The 26,713-nt window shown below is 40.4% G+C and overlaps 1 protein-coding gene across 1 annotated transcript; it reads right to left on the bottom strand.

The window, feature by feature from the left end:
- Nucleotides 1-21,938: 21,938 nt before the first annotated feature.
- On the bottom strand, nt 21,939-23,884 carry LOC148846349 (aspartic proteinase NANA, chloroplast-like). The gene is made up of 2 exons (XM_088952733.1): nt 23,197-23,884; nt 21,939-23,050 (listed from the first exon to the last, which is right to left on the bottom strand). The coding sequence occupies exons 1-2, from the start codon at nt 23,760-23,762 to the stop codon at nt 22,228-22,230; spliced, it is 1,389 nt and encodes a 462-aa protein (XP_088808859.1). The 5' UTR covers nt 23,763-23,884; the 3' UTR covers nt 21,939-22,227.
- Between the last annotated feature and the right edge of the window lie 2,829 nt (nt 23,885-26,713).

Raw genomic sequence — 26,713 nt, forward strand, 5'->3', positions numbered from 1 at the left:
AAAAAGAGGAAGAAGAGGACATCATCAAGGAGTAGCGCCCCTCTTCAGGCTGCCAGCACTCACACCACCAAGCCCTCAACTACCAGTGCTCGGTAACCTCCAGTCATTAGTATTGTCGAGGAAGACCATGAACAGACTCCACCTCCTCCACCCGAAGCAGTTTGATCTCCATCACGCCAGGTCACCACCCCTAGGGTTGGCTCCTCCAGCAAGGGCCCCGAGGTGGTCCCGAGCATCCTGAACATCAAAGCCAACCATCTGAAGAGTAGGGATGTTGTCTTCCCCTCTGAAGTCCAGAAGTTTTCCGAGTTGCCTATCGAGCAATTGTTGTCTCAGGGTGTGAGTACTTGCATGGTGGTATGTCTCCAGCCTAGACTCCTTTAACTTCTTTGGTTTTCAACACTTGGTCTAAATTTTCTTGTCTCGCAGGTGAATTCCATACTACACTCCCTCGCCCAATAGTTTAAGCTACATCAACAGGAAGCTTGAGCTAGTAAGGCCAAGGTTGAGGAAGCAGATGAATGGACTATCTCTGCCCAGGTTGAATTGTCGAAGGTCTGTAGCCAAATCCATAAGCTCAAGAATGATGCGTGGACTCAGAAGGAATTGCTCGAGCACATGATGAAGGAAGCCGAGAAGTTGAAGAAGACTATGGAAGAGTGTGAGGCTGCCTCTGATGAGGAGATCGATAAGGCCAGGAAGGCCGCTTTCGTGGAGTATCAAAGTTCAGAGGAATTCTGTGTGCTAAAAATAGAGATCGGCACCACTGCTTAAAGGAAAGGCTTCAAGTTGTACCGGTGGCTGACCAGGTGCGAGTTCCCCAAGCTTGGCCTTCACACCATCACTACTAGGCGAGTCACTAAGGCTGTGGCTACAGAAGCCAAGCAGGACCTAGACTCAGATGAGGCGAGTGACGACGAACTTGATGAGGGAGAGGGGATGACAATAGTCGACAAGGTCGTTGGGACCGATGAGGTTATTGCTGTTGCAGATTCCATGGAGATCAAACCTCCTAGATCTAGCAAACATGTCGAAGGCGGGGGTGAGGAGCCCCGAGTTGATTGATCTGCTGCCTCTTTTCTTGTACCTCCATGTATATATACTTATATCGATCCTCCGAGCTTGGCTTATCAGATTCACTCTCCCCTACCCCTTTTTTTGTATGTACTAGGACCATCCCCCTTTTGAAGTAATGAAGCATGTTTAGTTCTCCATTTTGCTCTGTTGTGCAAAGAATTTTTTAAGTATGGATAGATCTGAAGTCAATATAAGTCGAGGTGTGCGGGTACTGTAAGGTGTATGCCCAACCTGCCTGTGCACCATTGAGGTTGATCGTGAACTATTTTCATTTTGTCTGTGTTGACAAGGCAACTAGATCTTATAGTGTCGAGGTCTTTTCCCAACTCGACCTATTAGCCTTTAGGCTTTGGGAGCAACTCATAGTCCACTCTCCTATGTACGAACTGACCAGCTTGGTGGTCTTCTTGACTTAGCCCTTAAGCCTTGGGAGTGACTCATAGTCTGCTTTCCTGAGTATGTCCAGTCTATATGCTCATACATAGTATCTTCTTAAGTTGTCAGCATTCCAAGCATGGGGTACTTGCTTCCCCTCCACCGTCTCGAGCTCATATGTGCTTTCGCTAAAAACTTTCCTTACCCTACACGAACCTTCCCAGTTCGGACCAAGCTTACCGACCTCGGGCTCAGGTACCATCACCTTCTAGAGCACTAGGTCGCCAACTCAAAATTGGTGTTTCTTGACCCGGGCATTGTAGTATTGAGCTACTCACTACTGTTAGGCCGCAGTCCGAATATAGGTCAGGTCGCATACCTCCTCGATCAAGTCAAGGCTGGTTCGTAGTTCGTCGTTGTTGGCATCTTCGTCGTACACCTCGAGACGCAAGGTGGGTACTTTGATCTCACCTGGAATCATGGGTTCTATTCCATATGTCAAATTGAATGGCGTTTCTACGATCACAGTCTTGATAGTTGTTCGGTAGGCCTAGAGGACACTGGGTAGCTTATCCACCCACAACCCCTTAGCTCGCTCGAAACGAGCTTTTAGTCCGCGGAGGATTGCCCTGTACGTCACCTCGGCCTGTCCATTCGCTTGAGGGTATGCAACCAAAGTGAAATTTTGTTGGATCCCCATTTTGGCACACTAGTTCCGAAACTTAATATCATTGAACTATTTTTCATTGTCTGATATTAGCGCTTTGAGTAGCCCAAAGCGACAAATTGTGCTCTTCTAGGAAAAGTTTTGACATTCCTGACTGTAATTGTTACTAGCGGCTCAACTTTCACTCGCTTCGTGAAGTAGTCAACTACCACGACTAAAAATCTCCTCAGCCTAGCACCACTTCCTCGCTGATTAGACGAGCCATCCATGTGGAGGATCCAAGGATCCTTGTCCCAAGTCAGGGCTTCCTCAATTGGGACCGGTGCCACATTGGTTGTCACTTCCAACGTGCCTGCAGGTTCAGTCACCTCAGGGGTCAACGTGCTGAATGTGCATTCCACAATGAAATCCACCAAGGTCTGAGCTTTGATCGTTGGACATGGCTCGTACCGGATGTTGTATTCACTCAACTCGATAACCCACTTTGTCAACCTTCCTAATACCTCGAGCTTCAGTAGAACATGTCTTAAGGGTTTATTGGTGAGGACGACGATTGTGTGAGCTTGAAAGTATGGGTGCAATTTCTAAGCTGCTATTACTAATGCCTATGCAACTTTTTGATATCGGGATATCTAGTCTCAGTTGCCTACAACACTTTGCTTACATAGTAAATGGGTCGTTGGACCCGGTCTACCTCTCAGATTAGTACCGAGCAGACCACCTTATCACTTGCTGAGAGGTGCAGCTTCAAGTCGTCTCCTTCTTCAGGTCGAGTCAGAATCGGTAGAGTGCTTAGGTACCTTTTTAGATCATCGACCATGAGTTGGCATCCTTTGGTCCACTCAAAGTTTTCATTATTTTTTATGGCTTTAAAAAAGAATAGGCATTGACCTACCAATATAGACATGAATTGGCTCAGGGCAGCTACTAGGTCAGTTGGTTTTTGAACTTCCTTTACTTTCTGGGATGGTCTCATATTCAGTATGGCTTTTATTTTATCCGAGTTGGCATCGGTGCCACGTCGGTTTACTATATAACCAAGGAATTTGGCCGACGTGACCCCGAAGACACACTTGTTTGGGTTGAGCTTCATGTTAAATTTTCTTAAAATTTGGAAAACGCAATTTAAGACATCAATTAAAGAATTTGAAAATTGGGCCTTCACGACCATGTCATCAATGTAATACTCAACTTTGTTGCCAATTAACGGTTTGAAGACTTTATTTACAAGGCGTTGGAAGGTCGCTCTAACATTTTTTACTCCAAAGGGCATCACTTTATAATAGTATAGCCCTAGTTCGGTTACAAAAGCGGTCTTGTCCTGGTCAGCTATGTCCATCCTAATTTGGTTATAGCCGGAGTGAGCGTCCATGAAGCTCAGCAACTCGTGCCCTAAGGTCGTGTCTAATAGGCGATCTATTCTAGGGAGTGGGAAGTAGTCCTTCGGGCAAGCTCTGTTGAGGTCAGTTTAGTCGACGCACATGCATCACTTTCCATTGGCCTTCTTCACTAGCATGGGGTTGACCACCCAACTTGGGTATTGAACCTCCTTAATGAAGTTTTCTATGAGGAGATTCTTGACCTCCTCATCGACTACCTTCCACCATTCTGGGGTGATGTTTCATTTTCTTTGTCTAATTGGCCTGATAGATGGGTACACATTAAGTTTGTAAGTTATGATATCGGGGTCTATACCGGGCATTTCTATTGTGGACTAGGCAAACACATCTAACTTACTGAATAAGAAATTTACTAGTTGCGACCGAAGTGGTTCGCTTAGCAATGCGCTAATCTAGAATGTCTTCTTCGGTTTGGCGTTGGAGACTGGAACCTAGACAGCTTCCTCCATTGGTGCAGCTTGCTCTTCTGTATGTTCGGGAGGAAGCTCTAGCTCAACATCCTCTACCAACTTTGCCTTGCCCTTCAACGCGACCACGTAGCACTTACGTGATTCGAGCTAGTCACCTCATACTACCCGATTAATGGTGTGTCTACGGGCTTCAAGTCCTTCCAACTTAACTGTAGCTTGTCAAATGTTTCCAAGAACAAGATATCTGCTGAACTCCCGGAATCTACCAATACCCGTTTTACCTCGAATTTGTTGATTACGAGCTTGACAACGAGGGCATCATTGTGTGGATACTATATTCCACACACATCGTCCTCGGTAAATTAAATAGGCTCTTCTACCCGAGGTCGCTTAGGCAGATTTTTTGCTTCATATTCCAATTCTCAGATCGATGTCTTCCTTGCCGTTGTGTTGCACCCCGCAACAATAGATGCACCGGTGATCATACTAATCACCCTGCAAATCAGTCTGTCTTCTGGCGGTGGCTGTTGCGAGGTGGTTGATTGTTTCTTCTGCTTGACTTTGGAGCTTCTCTTCTCTGGTCGGCCTACCGGCTCACTGTCTCCCTATCCTCATGATGAATGAATTTCTTCAGATACCTACGATGAATTAGTTCTTCCATCTCATCACGAAGGTTTCGACAATACTCAATGTTGTGCCCAATGCCATGAAGAAAGTGGCAATAGACATTCGGGTTTCTGGTTGCTGGGTCTTCCCGCATCAATTTCTTCAGATACCTACAATAAATTAGTTCTTTGATCTCATCGCGAAGGTTTTGACAATACTTAGTGTTGTGCTCAATGTCATAAAGAAAGTGGTAATAGACATTCAGGTTTCTGGTTGTTGGGTCTTCCCGCATCCTGGGTGGCCACTTGATGTAGTTAACATCCTTGATTGCCATCAAATCCCACCTTGTTTTGCGTTGAGGGGGTGTAGGTGGTCCTCTCTACTGGGGGGGCTCCTAGATCGCCGACCTGACCTAGAACCCCGAGGTGGAGACTTGCTTCTTCTTGGTGACTTGCTCTTCCTTCGCTGATGCTTGCTGCTACGGGTCCCTTCATCTTCTCTTTTCCTCTTTTCCCCCTACTAAATCTCTGCCTTGGAGCCTAGGGCCTCTTTCGACTTCCTGAACTTCTCGGCGTTGGAAAGGAACTTCTCAATCATCTTTGACTGGTGTACTTCGAGGTGCCATGCAAACTCAACATGCTTCTCTCCTTTTTGAGTTGTGGTGAGGCGTATGGCTAGGTTGAGGTCAAGTATCTGTAGACACTCTTCATTGGAATGCACGATATAGCTTCTGATTGATTCATTGTCTTTTTGTACCACATTCAGAAGGTTTGACATGGATTTCAAACACTTCTTACTAGTGATGAAATGAGCAATGAAAGTGACGATGAACTGAGCCCAGCTCTAGATCGAGGTTGGTGCTATGTTCGTGTACCACAATCTAGCTAACCCTCTGAAGGCGATGGAGAAGGCCACGCACATGCTTGCCTCATCTGCCTCGGCAAGGAGCATCTGAGACTGGAACGCATCGACGTGGTCGTTAGGATCGGACTTCCCATCGTACACCTCTAGGCGGGTGTTTTGAAGTATTTTGGCCTTGGGGCCGCAAGGATCTTTAGCACCAAGGGGGAGGGTTGGAACAACAATATAGGAGCTAGATGTGCAACTACTATGCTCACTTCCTCCCTCACCTTGCTTGCACTAGAAAAAAATAGGGTTTTAGTGACGTTAGTTTTGTAACGTTTAAACGAAATGTCGTAAAAAAGTCCTCTTTTAATGACGTTAATGTTAAACGGTGCAAAAAAGGAACTTTTTGCAACGGTTATAAATAATTGTTGTGACGGTTATAATAATTGTTGCAACGGTTATAAATAATTGTTGCCAACGACGTTTAAAGACGTCGCAAAAAAAAATTTCCCGCCATTTCCTCTCCTTTCCGCTATATGTTTTCGGTGACGTTTGTCTCAAACGTCGTCAAAACACATCTGACGACGTTTACTTTTGAACCTATATTGACGTTTATCGTAAACGTCGTTAAAGGAATTGATTTTTAGTTGTTTATACTTAGTCTATTATTACTACTACTACCACCACGTATCATTCTTCTTCTTCTTCTTATTATTATTATTATTATTTGATAATACATATAGAAATATGTTTATATATTAAGTGATAGTTTTAATTTTTGCAAATTATTTTTAAGTTTTATAAGTATAACTAATGTTTTTGAAATAATTAATTAATTATTTTTATTAGTCTATTCATTAATATTAGAAATTTATATTCAAATATTAAGTATACTCTCATTTTAGTTAAAATTATTTTGAATATTAAAAATTTTAAATATATCCATATTATAATTAATTATAATTAAAATACTTATACATTAATTTTAGTAATGATAGATAAATAAATAGGTGGAAATATTTACATTTGATTGGTTGGTTATAAAAAAAAAGAAAAATAGTAGATAAAGCAACCCCAATAACAATTATTAATTAATTAAATGTTAAATATTATTTTAATTAATTAATTAATTATGTTTTCTATTATGTTATAATTTTAATTTTATTGGTAATTATTAATTAATTAACTAGTTTGTTCATTAGGGGTGAGTGCTCAATTTAGGTGCATGACTTGGCCTGCAACTTGAAAATTTTGAGAAGGGTTGGAGTAGGTCCATTAGGCTAATATTTAAGTTAAAGTTAGAGTTAAAAAGTATGAACTAGGGCCTATACTTGACATAACCTAGCCTAACTTGCATTAGGGCTGTCAATGGGTCAAGTACAACCCGATGGACAAAAAATCGATTTGGGTTGGTTTCAAGTCCTAATACATTATTAGAGCCAATTGTCCTGAGAACCAGTAAGTTCGATTATAGGTCTAAAAATTATAAAGCTTGTCAAGTCCAATTCAATTATATGTCCTTAAATTTTCTTATCGAGTTGATTTCGGTTCCAACTAGACCCAATTGACAGCCCTAACTTGCACCCCCTAATCATGATCTAGTAGGGCGCGCCAATCAAAAATTATTGGACAATATTCATATGCAAAAATTACTAAACAATAATGAAAAAACATCAATAATTAATTAAAAATCAAAAAATTCTGAAAAACCTAAAGCTTAAATAAAATACAAAAAAATAATAAAAAAACAAATCAATTATATTTTATCACAAAAAATATTGAATAACAATGAATGGGGATCAAGGATGGAGGATAAATTTTACCCCCGATTGATCATTTTTAATTTTAACTTTAATATTGAACTTTCCCTCCCTTCTCATCAATTGATGGATACCCTAACTCCTCCTAATCATGATCTAGTAGGGCGTGCCAATCAAAAAATATTGAATAATAATGGAAAAACATCAAAAATTAATTAAAATTTCAAAAATTATGAATCGATTGCTTGTTCAATGATTTGACCGCCTGGTTCGATAGCCCAGTTCAACAGTTTATTGACTTTTTCGATGTTTTTGACCAAATGCGGGTTTTAGGTAAAACGGAACTAGTTGCCTGAATGGTTTCCGGGCTGAATGGTCTGACCGTTTGGATCAACGACGGTTCAAAAACCTTGATAAGAACAATTAAGCATGGTTTTTAAAACCGATACTGATGAATCATGTTCTACATGAGTAGAACCTTTAAAAATAAGCAAGAAACAATCATCTTTATCAAAATAACATATTAAACCTTTAAAAATAAAAACCATACCTCCTAATAACATCATAATCTCGAAATTCATCTTTGAGTTCTCCTTCAGTAACTCTGGGATCTAAGTTCCCAACATAGACTTGAGACATTATGCCAGGCCACTATCAACCATGAAAAAAAATATATGATTTGCAGAAACCACACAACGCAGAGTTCTAAAACCCTAAGAATGCCAAAAAAAACTAATTTAAGCACAATTGTGCATTGCACGCAGGAAAGCAAAAAGTAGTTAAATGGTTTGCCTCTCCAAAACCCTTCGACCTCCTATTTAGAATCCCTTATACCTGTCGACCTCCTACTTCCAAAATACAATTAGCCATCAAGGGTTTATATAGAAGTACCTTCTCTTCTCTTACTCGAACGAAGAAGGGCCGATGCTGGCTTGAATATCTCCAAATCAAAAGAAATCTTCCCATGCTAGTTTAGAGTCGCATGGCACTTATAACTTAGATTTCTTTCTCATTCCCCATTTGATCAATGTTTCTCCCTCTATAAGAATCTTCGTCAAAAACCTAGCTAGAACCAGATTGCCTTTGCGCGGGGAAAAAATTTGGACTCCTCGCATCCGCGTGATTGTATTAGACCGGTTTAATTTTAAAACCGCCCTCCGCTGCGTCTGTTCCCGAACCCAATGTACATCACTATACTGGCGGTCATTCAGACCGCCGGTTGAAACCGCCGGCTTAGACCGTGAGGGCATGCTTGGGGTTTGGTTTAACGATTCCGGCTTTAGCATGAATGATCACGGGATGTGTGTTAACAGTTGCCACAGGTAAGGGGGAAGGAGAGGGGATTTGTTTGTAGAAACTAATAATTCATCCTCATTAACAATACGCTTAACAAGGGTTGTAGAGGGATAATCCAGGCGTTTGTGCCAAACATCAAGGGAAGCTCATTCTCCAATAAAGGCAGATCACGGTGAGTCTCATAGTTGATATATATAGGCCATACTCATTCATGTCGCCAAGCATTATTTGTCCCGTTCGTCAATCCTTCACAAGGAAATAGTCAAGGTTAAATTCAAAGAAGCAATTATTATACTTGGTGAATTTTGAAACAAAGACCAAGTGCTTATGTGTGGAAGGAACATGTAAGATGTCACACAATATTAATAGAGATCAAATAGAAGAGATAATACAAGAATGTCCAGTGTGAGAAATACCCAAACCTGACCCATCACCTATGGAAATTTGATCAGCACCCTGATATTCTGAGTTAACATTGAGTCGATTCAGGTCATTTGTAAGATGATTAGTCGTTTTGGAGTCTGAAATCTAGGCATTATTACACTGAGAGAAGTATGATTCCTTGGCTGAAGAGTTAGTTGTATATGCCTGCTTCTGACTTCTTAGATATTCAATAGCAGCTTTTAGCTTGTAATAATACTAGGTGGCATGATTCCTCCCATTGCAAATTTGACATGGTTTACGTTATCATTGGAAGGGATCTTTGATTAGAACTTGGCTTAGAATAGCCTTTCTTGAGGTCGTTGCAATTGCCTTTCATTGCTAGTCCTCAAAGGTTCTATCATCATTTCGAGTAGCGATTGTAGTAATAAATGATTCGTATTCAAAGTCCAACCCTTTTAGGGTGTGATGTATAAGTTGAGAATTTGTGAGTGGCTCACCTAAGGATGACAGATGATCAGCAAAGAATTTCATTTCTTGAAGATATTGATTCATAGATAAGTTACCTTTACGAAGAGTGGTAACAACATCTCTGACGTTAACGGCTCATGCAGTTGATTTAGTACATGTTTGACATTGATGCTGCAGATATACTAATGTTCGGTGCTGCTGATGTTGGTTGGAAATACTGTTTACTGAGAAAATAGTGTCTTTTTTCTGTTTGGAAACATTGCTGCTAGGTAGGACGTTTCTTAGAGCAATATCGATACTTTCTGTTTGGTACCAGTGCTCCATGTATGTTTTCAACACTGGTACCCATTATAGGAAGTCCATATGACTGCCACATCACATCTTCGTTGGCAGCAATAAGATGCTGAGAAAATGCTAAATTCGGGGTTACTCCAAACCATGCCTTTTTTATTTCTAAGGCGTGGCTTGGAGCACCATTGTTTTATAAAAAAAATTGTTCTAAACAAACAGTCATTTCCTAGAGCACCATTTTTTCCAATGTGGTGCTGATGTGTTACCGTTTTCTAGAGCAACAACATCGATGCCAAACAAATGCTTAGAAGCATAGATTTTTTTCAAGTGAGTCCATACCTCTCGGCTTGTTGTGGAGCCAACAACATATGCAAGAATGGGTTCTGATAGAGTGGCGACATGTAAACTCAATAACAATCGATCTTGCTTTGTCGAGGAAGACTTTCCATTCTCATCTAATGGACAAGAGAGAGGTCCATCGACATAGCCAAGTACTTCATGGCTGATCAAATCATTCTCAACCTGGACAGGAGATAATAGTTCGATCCAGTCAGTTGAAGTATAATTAGCTGCAGAAAGGTGGGAGAAACGGTCTGAGCCATTAGTGATGGTGGAGTGCTTGTTGCAGTATTATTTGAGTTGCTCGATCCACTGATAGAAGACATGTCTTTCAGATAGATGACGTGAGTCCCAGAACATCTCTGATACCATGACAAAATAAGAGAAAACTTTATTCTCCACTACTTGTGTATTTTGGTGAAGTGCATATATACAAATTTTAGATAAGAATGCAAGAGTAGTTAATGATAAGAAATACAACAGATTGAGTTGGAGAGTGAGAGAAAATAGGTAGAGAGTTATCTCAGAGAAGATTCCCATGTTCTTGATAAACTTCTGAAGTGGCTATCATTATAAAAAAAATAACGAGAGGTATAGGGTGCATCCTCTCCCTATCAGCTAAACCATTACAACTAAGCCCAAAACAAAAGGTCCCTAGCCACCCCTTGCTTATCTAAAGCACCCGCAATACCATTAGTCGACCTCCTTTCTAGTTTCTTCCCACTAGTTAACCATTCAAATTACTTCAGTTCTTCTCTATAATCCAATCTTGTCGATTCGAAATCCTTTAGCCAGCCTATTACCCCCTTAGAGTCTCCTTCAATAATTAAATTGTCAATTCAATTGTTTTGCAACAAGGGGTTCAGCTCTAGTTGAATTTCCTACTATATATGATGGTCCCAAGAAGAGTGCAAGAACATTTCCTTCTTTGTTTCTAAATGCACTACTCTCAACAAAATTAAGCTTTACAAAGTCTTTAATTGGTGGTGACAACGAGAAAATAGAAATCTCCTTCTTGAAAGAACTTTTCACCACTAAACCCCAATTCCTCCAAATATCATCAAACGAAATCAGCTCGGAGAAGTATGAAGTTTTGACCCAATGAATCACCCTTATCACTATGCATTCCAACACCTAGAAAAAGGTCTTCTCCATTTTTTCCATCCTGTCTTATTTATATTGCTTCACGATAGGTATAAAATTAACACCACCTAGATAAAAACGCGAAACTAAATCTTAAGCCATGGTTGTACATGGGTCATTTAAACTAGAATTATATAGAACAAGGGAAGGGGGAGATTCCAACAAAGTATCATACATAGAGAAGACAAAAACCTTTTGTGCAATGCTTGTACACAGTCTTATATATGAATGTCACAGGAAGCTTGGAAAAATTGAAAGGATGCAAATTATAGAAAATCTTAAGCTATATGAACCACTTGTAGAAGCGCCAATGAGAGAAGCACCACAGCAGTGACAAAGAGTTGAGAATGTCGGGAAGACAACAGTTCAAAGAAGAAGAGAAGAAATTGACTAGTTAGGTGTTTTGATTAGAGAAGACAATGGTGCAAAGAAGAAAGGGGAGAAAAGTTAGGTTTTTGAAATTGAAATGAAACTTTTAAAAGAATGGTAGGATCCATCTAATGGACGCCATAAAGGTTGCGGAATGGGTGGGCGAATTTCAAAAATTTCCTACCTTCTCTCAACTGGGAATCATATTCCCTAAATTTAGAATACAATATTCAAGGATCCTACTTGAACCATAATCAAACCAGATCTGTACCAAAAGATAAATGGGAGGAATATACCTGATCCGGAGAAACAGTATCTCCCAAAGTTGGTGTTCACGCCCAAAGAATGCTCCAAGATCCGTTCCTGCTGAAGATGACACAGCTATGAATGAAACAGAACTAGCAGGGTGCGTCCTACACACTGGATCCTTCACAAAAATCCTCTGGAAGTATTAAACACTGAATCTTTTTCAGTCTTTCTTGCAAGACTGATGTCAAGAACATATTTCTTGACTTTCTTTTCTGCAAAGATCTAATCTTGCAAAGGCAGATGGCGGCGGCAGGAGGAGATCTCCAAAAACCGAAAAAGGCTGAACTGCTTTTTTTGTTTTTCTGGAGAGTATGAATGAGATCCTCTCTCAATTCGCAGGATATATCCTATACCTCTTCAAGGTGGTTCGAAATCTCCTCCTTTCTTCTTGATTAAGAAACCTCCTTTTTAGGAGTTATCCCAATCCAAATCAGTATTTGGATAGGGGATAATCTTAATCATTTCTGCAGATAGAGTTAGCTTACTCCTGATCTTATCAGGAGGTTACCATATTCAAATCTAATTTGAATTTGGTCTCTAAGAGTGGATAAGGCTAAATGCCCAATCCTTTTACTAACTTTAATCTCAAATTCGCCCCATGGATGGGTGATCATATCAGCCCACCTCGAAATGGGCTTTTGGCCCATTAAGTGTTCAGTGTCTAATTACTTTCCAATCTGCTGCCCAGTTGGGCTTCTTTGTATGGCGTGGGACCCAAGCATTGATCTACACACCAGCCACATGGGTTCGGCCCAGCCTCTAAAACAAGGCCCAACTGAATTCACTGAAAAACTCAATGAACCCCTTGAGTCCATCATATAGAACCTATGGGTCCAACACTTACATTAAGTGGTCCCTGGGCCAAGCCATCTTATAAAAACCCAGGGACTGTGGGCAGGTGCAAGATTAGCCCATCAGGTATTATCCTCAATGGTCTTACACTTAACCTCTCAGCCCTTAATGATCAAGCACTGCCCGATAAGAGAGGACCTCTCCCTCGGTTGCAAGGAACAGTGTTGCACTCTCCTCTCACATGGATCCCGGGAATTAAAACCATTTGCAAACAATTCAAAACCGTACATATATATATAAATATATTAATTTTGCAAAACAAAATTCCAACGATTGAAATCAACTGTCGGCAGTTTGGTTTCCATCAGAGAGAGTGCATTCCCGATCATTACCCTTTGTCCGACAAAGTGGCTGATTCTGTCACTATGATCACCCACTCAGATGAATTCTCAAACTGCCCCAACATACCCAGGTTTTGATCCCCGCTAAGGATCTCACTGAATGGCATATCAAAGGCAGCCTGATCCAACACCTAGTGAAATGTCATAATCGAGTCTAGGGGTCAGGTGTAACTTTCCAGTTTTGTCCATCTATCTCCAAGGTCCAGGGCAATACTGGAAATCTGGTCCGGTTCAAGGATTCAAGTAATCCCATACTGCATGTGCCTCGGGTCTTACCCTGGTGGCTGAGACAGGCCATCCCAACACTTGGTGGCACACCAGTATCAGCCTTGGCAGGATAAATCTCCCCAGACTTATCCAATGGCTGTGAACATTTAAAACTAACACGAGTCTCTATAAATGTCCAGTTTTAGGGTTTTACACAGAATTAAACCAAACAACATGAATCAAACATGCACTTTATTTATTTCCACTAAATAACAAAAGTACATCAAATCAGATTGAAGCTAAGGGCATACAAAACTGTCTAACAGCTCCCACTTGCACTTAGGTCCAATCTGGTACAAGTCGGAGTCCCATACTGTCCACGTGTTTCTCAAACACCTTCTGTGTCAGTCGCTTAGTCAATGGGTCTACCACATTCTCCGCTGATGCTACCTCTTGCTATCACCCTCCCGTAGATCCAGTGTTGTCATACAACAATGGAATGGGTGATGTGCTGAATTCCAAATTCATGAATGAACACCTTCATTCATAAGGCAGCATCACTTACGGCAATGCGCTTGGCTTGGGTTGTTGACTATTAATTTGCAACTTAAGACCCCTGTTTGCTGACACTCAGGAAACAACACACGATCCTATCATGAAAATATACCCAGATGTAGATTTTCTATCATCTGGATCTGACTGGAAATCGGCATCGGTATACCCTAGCACTTGTAGTGAACTACCATCGAATACCAGACAAAACTCTTTTGTCCTTCGAAGGTATTTGAGTATGTTATTTACAGCAGTCCAATGCTCCTGCCCTGGGTTTGCCTGGAATCTGCTTACCACACTCACCGCCTGAGCAATGTCAGGGCGAGTGCACAGCATGGCATACATGATGCTCCCTACGGCTGAGGCATAGGGAACGTCTCTCATGCTCTCAATCTCCTCAGAAGTCTTGGGAGACATCTTCTTGGAGAGAGTGACTCCGTGCCTGAAAGGAACGTTTCCTTTCTTGGAGTTCTCCATGTTGTACCTCTTGACAATTTTGTCAATATAAGCAGCCTGGGATAATCCAATTATCCGCTTCGATCTATCTCTATAGAGTCGAAGACCCAGTATGTATGAAGCTTCTCCAAGATCTTTCATGGAGAACTGCTGTGATAGCCATACCTTGACCGAAGTCAACATTCCTACATCATTCCCAATGAGTAGGATATCGTCCACGTACAACACCAAAAAGGTGATCTTATCCCCACTGGACTTTCTGTAAACACAGGGCTCATCCGGATTCTGCTCAAAGTCAAACGTTTTGACTGCAGAATCAAAACGGATGTTCCAACTCCTAAAAGCCTGCTTAAGTCCATATATGGATCTATTAAGTTTACATACCATGTGTTCCTGACCAGCAGCAATGAAGCCTTGCGGCTGCTGCATGTAGATATCTTCACTAAGATCTCCATTCAGGAATGCGGTTTTGACATCCATTTGCCAAATCTCATAGTCATGGTACGCTGCTACAGCTAGTAGGATCCTAATGGATTTAAGCATGGCCACGGGCGAAAAGGTTTCCTCATAGTCGATGCCTTCTTTCTGAGTATACCCTTTCGCCACCAAGCGAGCTTTAAAGGTCTCAATCCTGCCATCGGGGCCCTTCTTCCTCTTGTAGATCCATTTGCAACCAATTGCTTTTACCCTGGGGGGCGGATCCACTAGAGTCCAGACTCCATTGGTCTCCATTGAGTCCATTTCAGCTCTCATGGCCTCCACCCACTTCTAGGAGTCTATGTCTAACATAGCTTCCGCGTAAGTCACGGGATCCTCTTCACTAGTCAAGGTTTCCACCAGGTAACTATCCTGGTCATAACCATATCGGGCTGGTGGTCTGGATACCCGGGTGGTTCTTCTAGGTTGGTCATTACCTGGAATTTGTGGGACATCTCCCACTGCTCCTGAGCTTTCCTCATCAAGAACTATTTCCTGACGATGGGTGTCCAGGATGTAATCGGATTCTAAGAACTGGGCGTTTCGACTATAGAACACTTTTTGCTCACTCGGGTCATAGAATAGATAACCCACCGAATCCTTTGGGTAGCCTATAAACAGGCAACGACTGGTTTTAGATTCCAACTTGTCCGCACTTGTTCTTTTAACGTGTGCAGGACAACCCCAAATCTTCAAGTGTCTTACACTTGGCTTCCTTCCGGTCCAAAGTTCATATGGAGTTTTCGGAACTGATTTGGTTGGAACCCGATTCAGCACGTAGATAGCAGTCTCTAATGCGTATCCCCAAAAGGATGTGGGTAATTGTGAGCATACGAGAAGTGACCGGATCATGTCTAACAAGGTCCTATTCCTCCTTTCTGAGACACCGTTGAGTTGAGGTGTAGCAGGAGGAGCTAATTGTGACACTATCCCATTGGCCTTTAAGTAGTCCCTGAATTCGTCAGAGAGATACTCGCCACCTCGATCTGATCGAAGGGCCTTAATTTCTCTCCCTAACTGTTTCTCGACTTCCTGTCTGAACTCTTTGAACTTTTCAAATGATTCAGACTTATGTCTCATTAGGTACACGTAACCATATCGTGAAAAATCATCTATAAAGGTGATGAAGTACACGTGTTGATTCCGTGTCCTAACACTCAGGGGACCACATACATCAGTATGTATTAGGTCAAGTGTGCCTTTAGATCTTTCAGGCTTACCGTCAAATGGCCGCTTAGACATCTTACCTTGAAGGCAAGGTTCACAAGTGGGAAGATTTTCTACAGTTAGAAAATCCAAAGGACCATCCTTTACCAACCTTGTGATTCGGTCAATACCAATATGGCCAAGTCGGTAATGCCAGAGGCACGTGGGACTTACTGTATCACGATTCCTTTTCTTGGGATTTTCGACCGACGTAGTTTCGGTTAAGTTAGTTTCCAGAGAAGGATGTAGAACATAGAGACCGTTCTCTTGTTCCCCGCATGCGATGAATTTATTATTCCGTTTAACAGTAACCACATTACTAAAATAAACAGTATATCCATCAGCACACAGTTTTGAAACAGAAATTAAATTTCTTCTCAAGTTCTGTACATAAAGACAATCTTTAAGTACAAGTAATCCTTCTTTAAAAACTAATTCTACGGTTCCTATTGCCGCTGCTGCAACACTTGCAGTTGTTCCCAAGAATAATGTCACTTCACCTTCACTCAACCTTCTGCTAACTTTGAACCCCTGTAGTGAGTTACACGCATGAGTTGAAGCCCCGGAGTCAACACACCAGGACACAGAAGTAACTAACATGTTAGTTTCTATGACACAAGTTTCGATGTTACCTTTCTTAGATTCCAGGTAGGCAGGACAATTCCTCTTCCAGTGGTCAGTCTGCTTGCAGAAGTGACAGACATCAGATGCCTTGTTCTTCTTCTGCTTCTTAGGATTGGTAGCCTTCTTCTGAGCCTTCTTTGCCTTTCTCTTTTTCTTGCCCGATTTGTTAGCTTCAGCAAGCATAACTACAGGCTCATCCTTCTTGAGTAGATCCTCGGCTCTCTGCAACATATTGTTGAGTTCCTGGACGCTGACATTCAGCTTATTCATATTGTAGTTCATTGTGAACGCATTGAAGGAAGAGGGCAAAGAATTGAGGATGGCATCCACTTGCGTGCCAAGATCTAGCCCGGATCCAAGAGCTTCAAGTTCGTTAATGTAACCCATCATCCGAAGACAATGGTCATGAACTTTCTTCCCTTTGGTCATCTGCGCGGTCATGAACAATTTCAGGACCTTCTGTCGAGTAGAACGGTTCTGCTCTTCATACATTGTTCTTAGACTGTCCAATATGTCCTTGGCTAGTTCGATCTGATCGAACTGCCTCTGTATTGAGTTGTCTAATGAGGCAACGACAAAGCAGCGGGCTAGGGAGTTCTTATCCTCCCACTCTTGGTAGTCCCTCCTACGGGCCTCAGAAGCCCTATCACCCGGACGTTCCGGTGCAGAATTTTTCACCACCTTGTCTAACTTTTCGGAAGTTAGGACCAGCATAAGATTTCTGTACCAGTCGGCATAGTTTGGGCCCTTAAGCTTGTTATCATCTAGAAGCTTTGCAAATTGACCGTTTGCCATTTTCTGATAAAATAGCAAAATCATTAGTCCACAACCTTAGTTTGATTCATGTTACCTACATAAATATGGCTTTTAATCTATGTTCCATCCCATTTGTTCATCTCTGAGATTTCCCTCTTTTCTCAGTGACGGAGATGACGAAATGTCTCTGGAAATGTGGGAAATCACATGGGGTGTGTGAAGCCAACTGTTTCAGCTGCATAACCTCACCACCTTTCTGTGACGGATCATATCCACTCATCAAATGAGTTTCCCTTTGGCCTTTGTCAGACAAGGTTCAGAGCCGTTTTCAGGTAAACCTTTCTGTCCAGTGAGTGCTTACCCATCATATTCAGGTTACGCCAAGGTACCGTGAGAGAGTTCCCATTTTCTGGTGAAGCCCCTCCCACATCGGTCTATGACGCCCCTATCATCTTATGAAACACTCTAATAGATCCAACAGCAAATGGATAGCCCAATTTTATGGTGTGTTTCCTCATTACTGAAGGACCCATCATTGTGCTAATGACGGAAGGCCTTTAGAGAGTCCATCACATGGGTCTCCCTATCACAAGCATTCATATTTGCTGGAGGGAACAAAAACGCCCTAGTTTTAATTTAGGTCAAACCAGAGTGGCTCCCACTGACTTTCATAAAGTCAGATTTCTGGTGGGCCTTAATCGGCTAGGGGTTCCATTCGCATCCCTTTTCAGGGTTGTGGGGCCCACCAAGCAAAGAGGGGTCATCCAATGACCTTGAAGGACACTATGGCAATGATGTGCATTCAGCCATGGTGTGCGCAAGAGCCACTAACGAGTCTTCATGGGCCAAGTACTTATGGCCCATGGTCGCAACACATCAAACATCCAAACATCACATGTAAAGGAGGAATTGATCCAATCAATTAACTGCTGTAAAGCCCATCGAATAGCCCATTGAAATCCAAGTCATTAACAATTAATGTCTACTAGGTGTATGGGCTGAATCGCAGATAGCAGTTCGGCCCATACAGCTTATCTCACAGTAATGGGCCTTTTGCAGTTTTAACCCTTTAAAACTGGGCTTTACAGGTGGGCCGAATTAATCCTTGTAATTGAACATCAGATTTGGAACAGCAAGTGTGAGAAATACAGACTGAAAAACAGTCCCTATCGAACCCCAGATTCGGTCCAAACAGTTTTGGTCCAATCTAGTCCGAGAGGATCCAAAACTAATTTTCAATTCAAGAATTAATTCATGAAAGATCTGAAATTAATAATTTTGATTTCAAACAATCACAAATCAAACTATGGACTGTTCGCACCACCTGCAAAACAGAGGTTAATCACAAGGGTTGCAGTTTCACAAACTGCAAATCGCAGAAAGCGATTTCTCCAACTGCAAATCTCCAGCGCCGCCTTCTTCTTCCTTCTTCTTTAATCAAGAAAAAATAACAGAAATCCTATTTCTATTAATTACATTCTTGATCAAATCCTATACATTCAGTCTAAAATAAAAAAAAAAAATTATTTACAAACCGAATATAAATAAATAGAAAGAAAAATGGTGCGCAGACTATCTGCGCCAAATCTGCACTGTGATCTCCAGGTTCGAACAGTCCATTAAATCAAAACAAATAAAGAACAATTCTAAATAAGTTTTGGATTTAATAAAATTAATTTCAGATCAATCGCCCTTAACAAGAAACAGTTTCTTGAAATAAAGAAAACAATCTGCGCAAATCCTGAAAGAACACCTTCTATCCATCTGCGCAGGGTCAAATCTGATTTTCTTTTGGTTCAAGATTCGAACCTGTGGCTCTGATACCACTGAAAGAATGGTAGGATCCATCTAATGGATGCCATAAAGGTTGCGGAATGGGTGGGCGAATTTCAAAAATTTCCTACCTTCTCTCAACTGGGAATCATATTCCCTAAATTTAGAATACAATATTCAAGGATCCTACTTGAACCATAATCAAACCAGATCTGTACCAAAAGATAAATGGGAGGAATATACCTGATCCGGAGAAACAGTATCTCCCAAAGTTGGTGTTCACGCCCAAAGAATGCTCCAAGATCCGTTCCTGCTGAAGATGACACAGTTGTGAATGGAACAGAACCAGTAGGGTGCGTCCTACACACTGGATCCTTCACAAGAATCCTCTAAAAGTATTAAACACTGAATCTTTTTCAGTCTTTCTTGCAAGACTGATGTCAAGAACAGATTTCTTGACTTTTTTTTCTGCAAAGATCTAATCTTGCAAAGGCAGATGGCGGCGGCAGGAGGAGATCTCCAAAAACCGAAAAAGGCTGAACTGCTTTTTCTGTTTTTCTGGAGAGTATGAATGAGATCCTCTCTCAATTCATAGGAGATATCCTATACCTCTTCAAGGTGGTTCGAAATCTCCTCCTTTCTTCTTGATTAAGAAAACTCCTTTTTAGGAGTTATCCCAATCCAAATCAGTATTTGGATAGGGGATAATCTTAATCATTTCTGCATATAGAGTTAGCTTACTCCTGATCTTATCAGGAGGTTACCATATTCAAATCTAATTTGAATTTGGTCTCTAAGAGTGGATAAGGCTAAAGGCCCAATCCTTTTACTAACTTTAATCTCAAATTTGCCCCATGGATGGGTGATCATATCAGCCCACCTCGAAATGAGCTTTTGGCCCATTAAGTGTTTAGTGTCTAATTACTTTCCAATCTGCTGCCCAATTGGGCTTCTTTGTATGGCGTGGGACCCAAGCATTGATCTACACACCAGCCACATGGGTTCGGCCCAGCCTCTAAAACAAGGCCCAGCTGAATTCACTGAAAAACTCAATGAACCCCTTGAGTCCATCATATGGACCCTATGGGCCCAACACTTACATTAAGTGGTCCCTGGGGCAAGCCATCTTATAAAAACACAGGGACTGTGGGCAGGTGCAAGATTAGGCCATCAGGTATTATCCTCAATGGTCTTACACTTAACCTCTCATCCCTTAATGATCAAGCACTGCCCGACAAGAGATGACCTCTCCCTCGGCTGCAAGGAACAGTGCTGCACTCTCCTCTCACATGGATCCCGGGAATTAAAACCATTTGCAAACAATTCGAAACCGTACATATATATATAAATATATTAATTTTGCAAAACAAAATTCCAACGATTGAAATCAACTGCCGGCAGTTTGGTTTCCATCAGAGAGAGTGCATTCCCGATCATTACCCTTTGTCCGACAAAGTGGCTGATTCTGTCACTATGATCACCCACTCAGATGAATTCTCAAACTGCCCTAACATACCCAGGTTTTGATCCCCGCTAAGGATCTCACTGAATGGCATATCAAAAGCAGCCTGATCCAACACCTAGTGAAATGTCATAATCGAGTCTAGGGGTCAGGTGTAACTTTTCAGTTTTGCCCATCTATCTCCAAGGTCCAGGGCAATACTGGAAATCTGGTCCGGTTCAAGGATTCAAGTAATCCCATACTGCATGTGCCTCGTGTCTTACCCTGGTGGCTGAGACAGGCCATCCCAACACTTGGTGGCACACCAGTATCAGCCTTGGCAGGATAAATCTCCCCAGACTTATCCAATGGCTGTGAACATTTAAAACTAACACGAGTCTCTATAAATGTCCAGTTTTAGGGTTTTACACAGAATTAAACCAAACAACATGAATCAAACATGCACTTTATTTATTTCCACTAAATAACAAAAGTACATCAAATCAGATTGAAGCTAAGGGCATACAAAACTGTCTAACAACTTTTTTGGAAATTAAGCGATGGGTTTAATTCCCATCTATTACTAATTCCCCACACAAAAGGCTTCAACCTATGTGTGGATAGATGGCACCCTATCATAAAGTAGTCAGCAAGATGATCATTAAAATGTACGACCCAGACTTGCATTTGAAGGTAGAGATGCCATTATTTAATTCTCCAAATTCGAAAGCAATGGGATCAGAACTCAATTTATGGTCCTATTCGTTTTTGGGTAAGTTATTTATATGGGTAAATGCAATTAACTAGGTAAGTGCATTTATCCATATTCTTTTATTTCTCAGATATATAAGACAATGACAGCTTTAACTAGCCATAAAATGTCATTATTAAAAGTGAAAATTTTCTCTCATCCAAGTATTGGCAACTTTTCCCTTAGGTGAGAAAGTTATTTATTCACCTAGGAGATGGGAATCACTTACCTGGGAAAATAATTTTTTTATAGGCCCCACATAAATCTGAAAAAAAAAAAAGAACATGGGTTTCTTCCTCAATGAAAACCAATATCCCATTAACCAACTTTCCCCCTCTCAAAATGAAAAAAAAAAATGAACTTGCCCTATATTTTTTCTATATATGGGTACTAGTGCTTTTATTTTGAAAAGTATGCTTTGGAAATATCTACACACATTTCAAAATAAAAATATCTAAATAAAAGTATAATATGCATTTTATACATTGGAACTTTTTAAAATACAAAGTACAAAAAAAATCTATCCAAACATTGCCCAAGTATATCATCCTTTTGAATCTTGTGATATTGCACAAATAGTTTAAGCCTCGTTCCCACACAGATATTTTTCTAGCTGATATATGATGTGATAACACATATTTTCCACCCATTTGTAATGTTCAACCCACAACGTTTCAGGTGCATAAAAAAACGTTTCAGGTAACAACAGCAACAAGGAATGCACAACCTTATTTTCACAATCCAAGTATCGGATTAGCTGCATTAATTAAACCCTATAAAACTGGTTTATTGTTGAGAAGAAGAAGAAAGATACAAATGTGTATTTATTGAGAAAGCAAAGAATTAAGGGTAAAAAAAATTACACTACAATTGAAAGATGATCAACCTGAAAACCAGTACTCTTGGACCGGATAGCTAGAGAACAGAAAACTCAACTGGATCAAATCGTTCTGGTTGTCAAAACCACCCAAAAGATCATCTTAATTTAATTTCAACTCTACAACAACACTGTTTCGATTAGACTAGCTATCATCACAGGGATCGAATCAAGCTATTCATCAGTGCAGCTGGAGGGTGCAAAGCCCAACCTGCTGGTCTTCAAATCAAACTCCCAAAACATGTTTTGCTGCATTATGTTCCCAATGACTGAGACACCGCCTTCAGGAGGAAGGGGCTGAAACCCAAGGCACCTTACTCCATCATCCACCTGGATCACATAGTTCTTCACCGGCGGCTCCATTCGAGCCTCACCGGTGAAATGGATTCTGAGTTTAGGCACTTCAGTGGCATTAAACTCTCCCGGTTTCACGCTGATGCAGAACTCAAAACGAGGATCCTCATACTTGGTGTACTTAGTCAAAGACTTAATCAAAGCATCCATCAGAGGCCTGTAAGCCTCCATTGCCAGAAACGTCAAGGTGCTACCTTCATCAATAATGGTTCCTCCCCTATCATCCCTCAGCTCCCACACTTTGGACGGAATGTCTAACATAACACCATCCAGTGAGATGCCAACCACATTCACACCATAGAACGTAAGGACCTTGCCAAGGACTAGATCCGTGTGCTGCATATGTGGTGGATGTCGAGTCTCGCCGAAGACAAGGTAACTGCGGACGTTCTCGGGGCTGAAATGATCAACCAGGCAATATGAGAACTTGTAGCCAAAACTTTCTGAACCTCTCACGGCGAAGGAGTAGATGCTGTATCCCAGCCCGACTACACCATCGATAGCGTCATTTTCCTCTATACCTTCAATTATCTCGTTGCATCCCACCAGGAATTGTTCCATTTTTTTCTCCGTGCCGCTCTTCATTTGTAGGGTCAGTGTTTCGTTGGCAAAGAAGCCTAGCACACTCTGCCCAGCTCCATAACTATAGATATAGAATCAAGTGATGATGATGATCAAATTAGAAACACCCAAATTAAAAGAGAAGAATGGATGGATATATATAGATCGAACAGAAGAAGACGAGAGCTTAGCTAGCTATAGCTAGAGAAGAAGGCAGCCAATACATACCTGTAGTCATACTTGCAGGGGCTATCTGGCATGGGGCATATACCCAAAGCAAACAAATCCCCAAGATCTTGAGTACACATCGTGGACGAGCAATTAATTGTTTGAAAGGAAGACGACTTTGTTGGATCGAAAGACACCTGCTTCCCTTCATCTTTATTACTTCCACATTTCATCCATGTAAGCTCGCTAGCTGTGTTTGCGATCATAATCAACTGCTGGGGTGGAGTCCCCACTTTCAGAGGAATGAGGTAATGGCCTGACCTAACCGATGCCCCAGAGAAGAATGGAGCTCTTATTACATCATCGGTAGCAGTCTCTTCAGCTTTCCTCCTCTTTTTCATCGCACGGGAGATCATTTGGACACGCTGAGAATCGTAGTGAACATGTTGCTTCATTTGTTCCATATTGTTTGTCGGTGGCCCCATACCAGGCTTTCCCTGGAGACGAGGGTCATTCTTGTGAATCAGGTCGAACCGCACTGTGTCACCAGACTCACCACCATATGCCGGGACTAAGAAGAACACATTGATGGAAACTAAGAAGAAATAGTGTAGGAGAGACATCATTGGACGTGGTTTCAGCAACCTGCAATTGCTAAAGGACAATTCTTCCTATTGAAGTTGCTAGAGGACAAGTTTAAAGCAAACAAAAACAAACCCAAGAATTAATAGTCTTTTTCTTTTTCTTCATTTTTTGGTAAGCAAGAACAAGGTGTAATAGAGTTCCATTTGTGGAGATCCGAACTATTAGGGAAGTTGGGAATCATTCTACGCTGTCTGAAAAAAACCGGGGAATAAAGATAGAGTGCAACTGCAGCACTAGGAAACTATAGGAGAGGTTCAACATCTAACAATTAATATTCTCTCTCTCTCTCTAATTCAATTCTTTGAATTGATTAAAGATCATCATCATCATCATCATCTCCTAATTTGGGTTGGCTACATGAATTTCATCTTGTCATTCCCTTCCTTATGTTTAGTGTCTTACCAATTATGAGCCCTCAAATCTCCTTTCAAACTTCCATCCTTTTAATTGAATAATGGCCTAAATTATATTCTTATTGGAGATCTATTTAACTGTATGAAAAAATTGGACAAAGGCAGAAATATAAGGCCATGTTTGGTTCGCTCCTCTGGGCCTCCTCTCATTTTAGGCAAGAATGGGCAAGAATGAATAACATTAGAGTGTTTCGTTACAAAATTCTTGCCAAGGGCCACATTCTTTTTATAATGAAAAATCAACTTCATAGCACGAAAATTGAGTAGCCTGTATCATGAAAAATAATCATACCCCATCTTGCTCATTTCATTCTTTGAGGAAACTCTGCCTACAAAACTATTGCCATAAATGTTTACTTTTACAAAAGTACTTTTACAAAAATACTTTTACATGAAAGCACTTTTACGAAAGTACTTTTATGAAAGCACTTTTATGAAAGCACTTTTTTGGAAGTACTTATATAAAAGCACTTTTGTGGAAGTACTTTACAAAAGCACTTGTGAAAGTACTTTTATAAAAACACTTTTACGAAAGCACTTTTATAAAAGTACTTTACTAAAGCACTTTTATGAAAGTACTTTTATAAAAGCATTTTTACGAAAATACTTTTATAAAATAACTTTTACGAAAGCAATTTTAGAAAAGGACTTATGAAAGCACTTTTATAAAAGCACTTTTATGGAAGTACTTTTATGAACACTTTTACGGAAGTACTTTTAGAAAAGCACTTTTAGAAAGTAATTTTGTGAAAGCACTTTTATAAAAAGACTTTTACAAAAGCACTTTTATGGAAGCGCTTTTACAAAAGTGCCTTTACGAAAGCACTTTTATGGAAGCACTTTTAGGAAAGTACTTTTATAAAAGCACTTTTAGGAAAGTACTTTTATAAAAGCACTTTTAGGAAAGTACTTTTATAAAAGCACTTTTAGGAAAGTACTTTTGTGAAAGCACTTTTATAAAAGGACTTTTAAGGAAGCGCTTTTACAAAAGCACTCATAGAAGCACTTTTATGAAAGCCTTTTACGAAAGTACTTTTACAAAAGCACTTTCAGGAAAGTACTTTTATAAAAGGACTTACAAAAATACTTTTATGGAAGTACTTTTATGAAAGCACTTTTGTGGAAGCACTTTTATGGAAGTACTTTTATGAAAGCACTTTTACGGAAGTACTTTTACAAAAGCACTTTTAGGAATGTACTTTTATAAAAGCACTTTTATGAAAGTACTTTAATGAAAGCACTTTTATGGAAGTACTTTTACAAAACATCTATGCCAAGTTGTAAACAATGATTGCTGGAGACCTAGGCTAGCGGTTGGTGAATACTGGCATGAATTTTTTTTAAGAATGAAAACGAAAAACATAGGACATTTGTTAGTATGAAAAGAATTCATTTTTAGGAAAAAAGTGTTCGGTTCATAGCAATATTTTCTCATTCTACCTATTTTTACCCACTCATGTCCATTTTAGAATTTCATCTTGGATAAGAATGAAAAAGAATGAAAATTCAACCAAACATGGCGTAAGTGGCTAGATGTTCTGTGTTTTTGGCATTTCAATGCCTTAAAAATAGGATACGATATGCCTGATACCATGACTTTTAAAATGTTGTTGACCAAACGATCAGATCATTCAAAACAAGAATGGATCATGATTCCAGGTATGGTTATGCCTTGAACTATTATTTGCTAAGAAAATTTTGAAAAGAGCAGAAAACCGCTGAATCAGATGATTGAACTGTTCAACCTAGTCAACAGTTTATGGCTTACATTTAAATTTATAAGAAAAGTATATATATATATATATATATATATATATATATATATATATATATATATATATATATATGTATGTATGTATGTATGTATGTATGTATGTATGAAGGAGTAGTTTATTCCATTTTTCCGTGGGGTTTACCATTTACATATGATAGAAAGACTCAACTCTGGAGGATTGGAATCCCAATACTAGACGATAGGAGTCTCAAGGCTAAGGCAATATCTATCAATCCCCTTTGTCTAGTATTAGCCATCGACAATCACCACTTGCAGAGATGACAAGGGTTTGTTCTTGCAACGACAACCAACTCAGTAGAGAAACCCAAGGCTTGCAACAACGACTCAAGGCTTGTGCTGGTGAATAACTCACTACAACAGTGACCCAAGTAGTAGTGGCAATTAGGCGGGTTGGATTGGTTTTGGTTTGGGTTGACCTTTAACCCAATTCATCTAACCTTCCAACCCATTAATGACCCAGTTATATAAAATTAAATGGATTGGGTTCAACTCAAACCCACTTTGACCCAATCCAATCCACCCAAACCCATTAATCTTATATTTATGTACTTAAAACAAAAAAAAAAAAAAGTAACTCCCTCTTGACAAATAAGTTGCTCATAGCTTGGTGCTAATAGTAATTTCTATTTACACAAGTGGCGAAGGTTCAAATCACATTACATGCATATTATTTTCACACAAGCGGCAAAGCCATTTGACTATGTTTGGGTTTTGGGTTTGACCG

This window comes from Nelumbo lutea, chromosome 7 (assembly GCF_056320005.1).
Source record: "Nelumbo lutea isolate HS-2025 chromosome 7, American lotus-T2T, whole genome shotgun sequence".
Classification (NCBI taxonomy): Eukaryota; Viridiplantae; Streptophyta; class Magnoliopsida; order Proteales; family Nelumbonaceae; genus Nelumbo; species Nelumbo lutea.

Bases quoted from the DNA above. Each gene is read 5' to 3' on its own strand.
- LOC148846349 (XM_088952733.1), bottom strand. From the start codon at position 23,762: ATGATGTCTCTCCTACACTATTTCTTCTTAGTTTCCATCAATGTGTTC. The intron at 23,051-23,196 runs GTATGTATTGGC...CTATATCTATAG, and splicing joins CCCTGCAAGTATGACTACAG to TTATGGAGCTGGGCAGAGTG.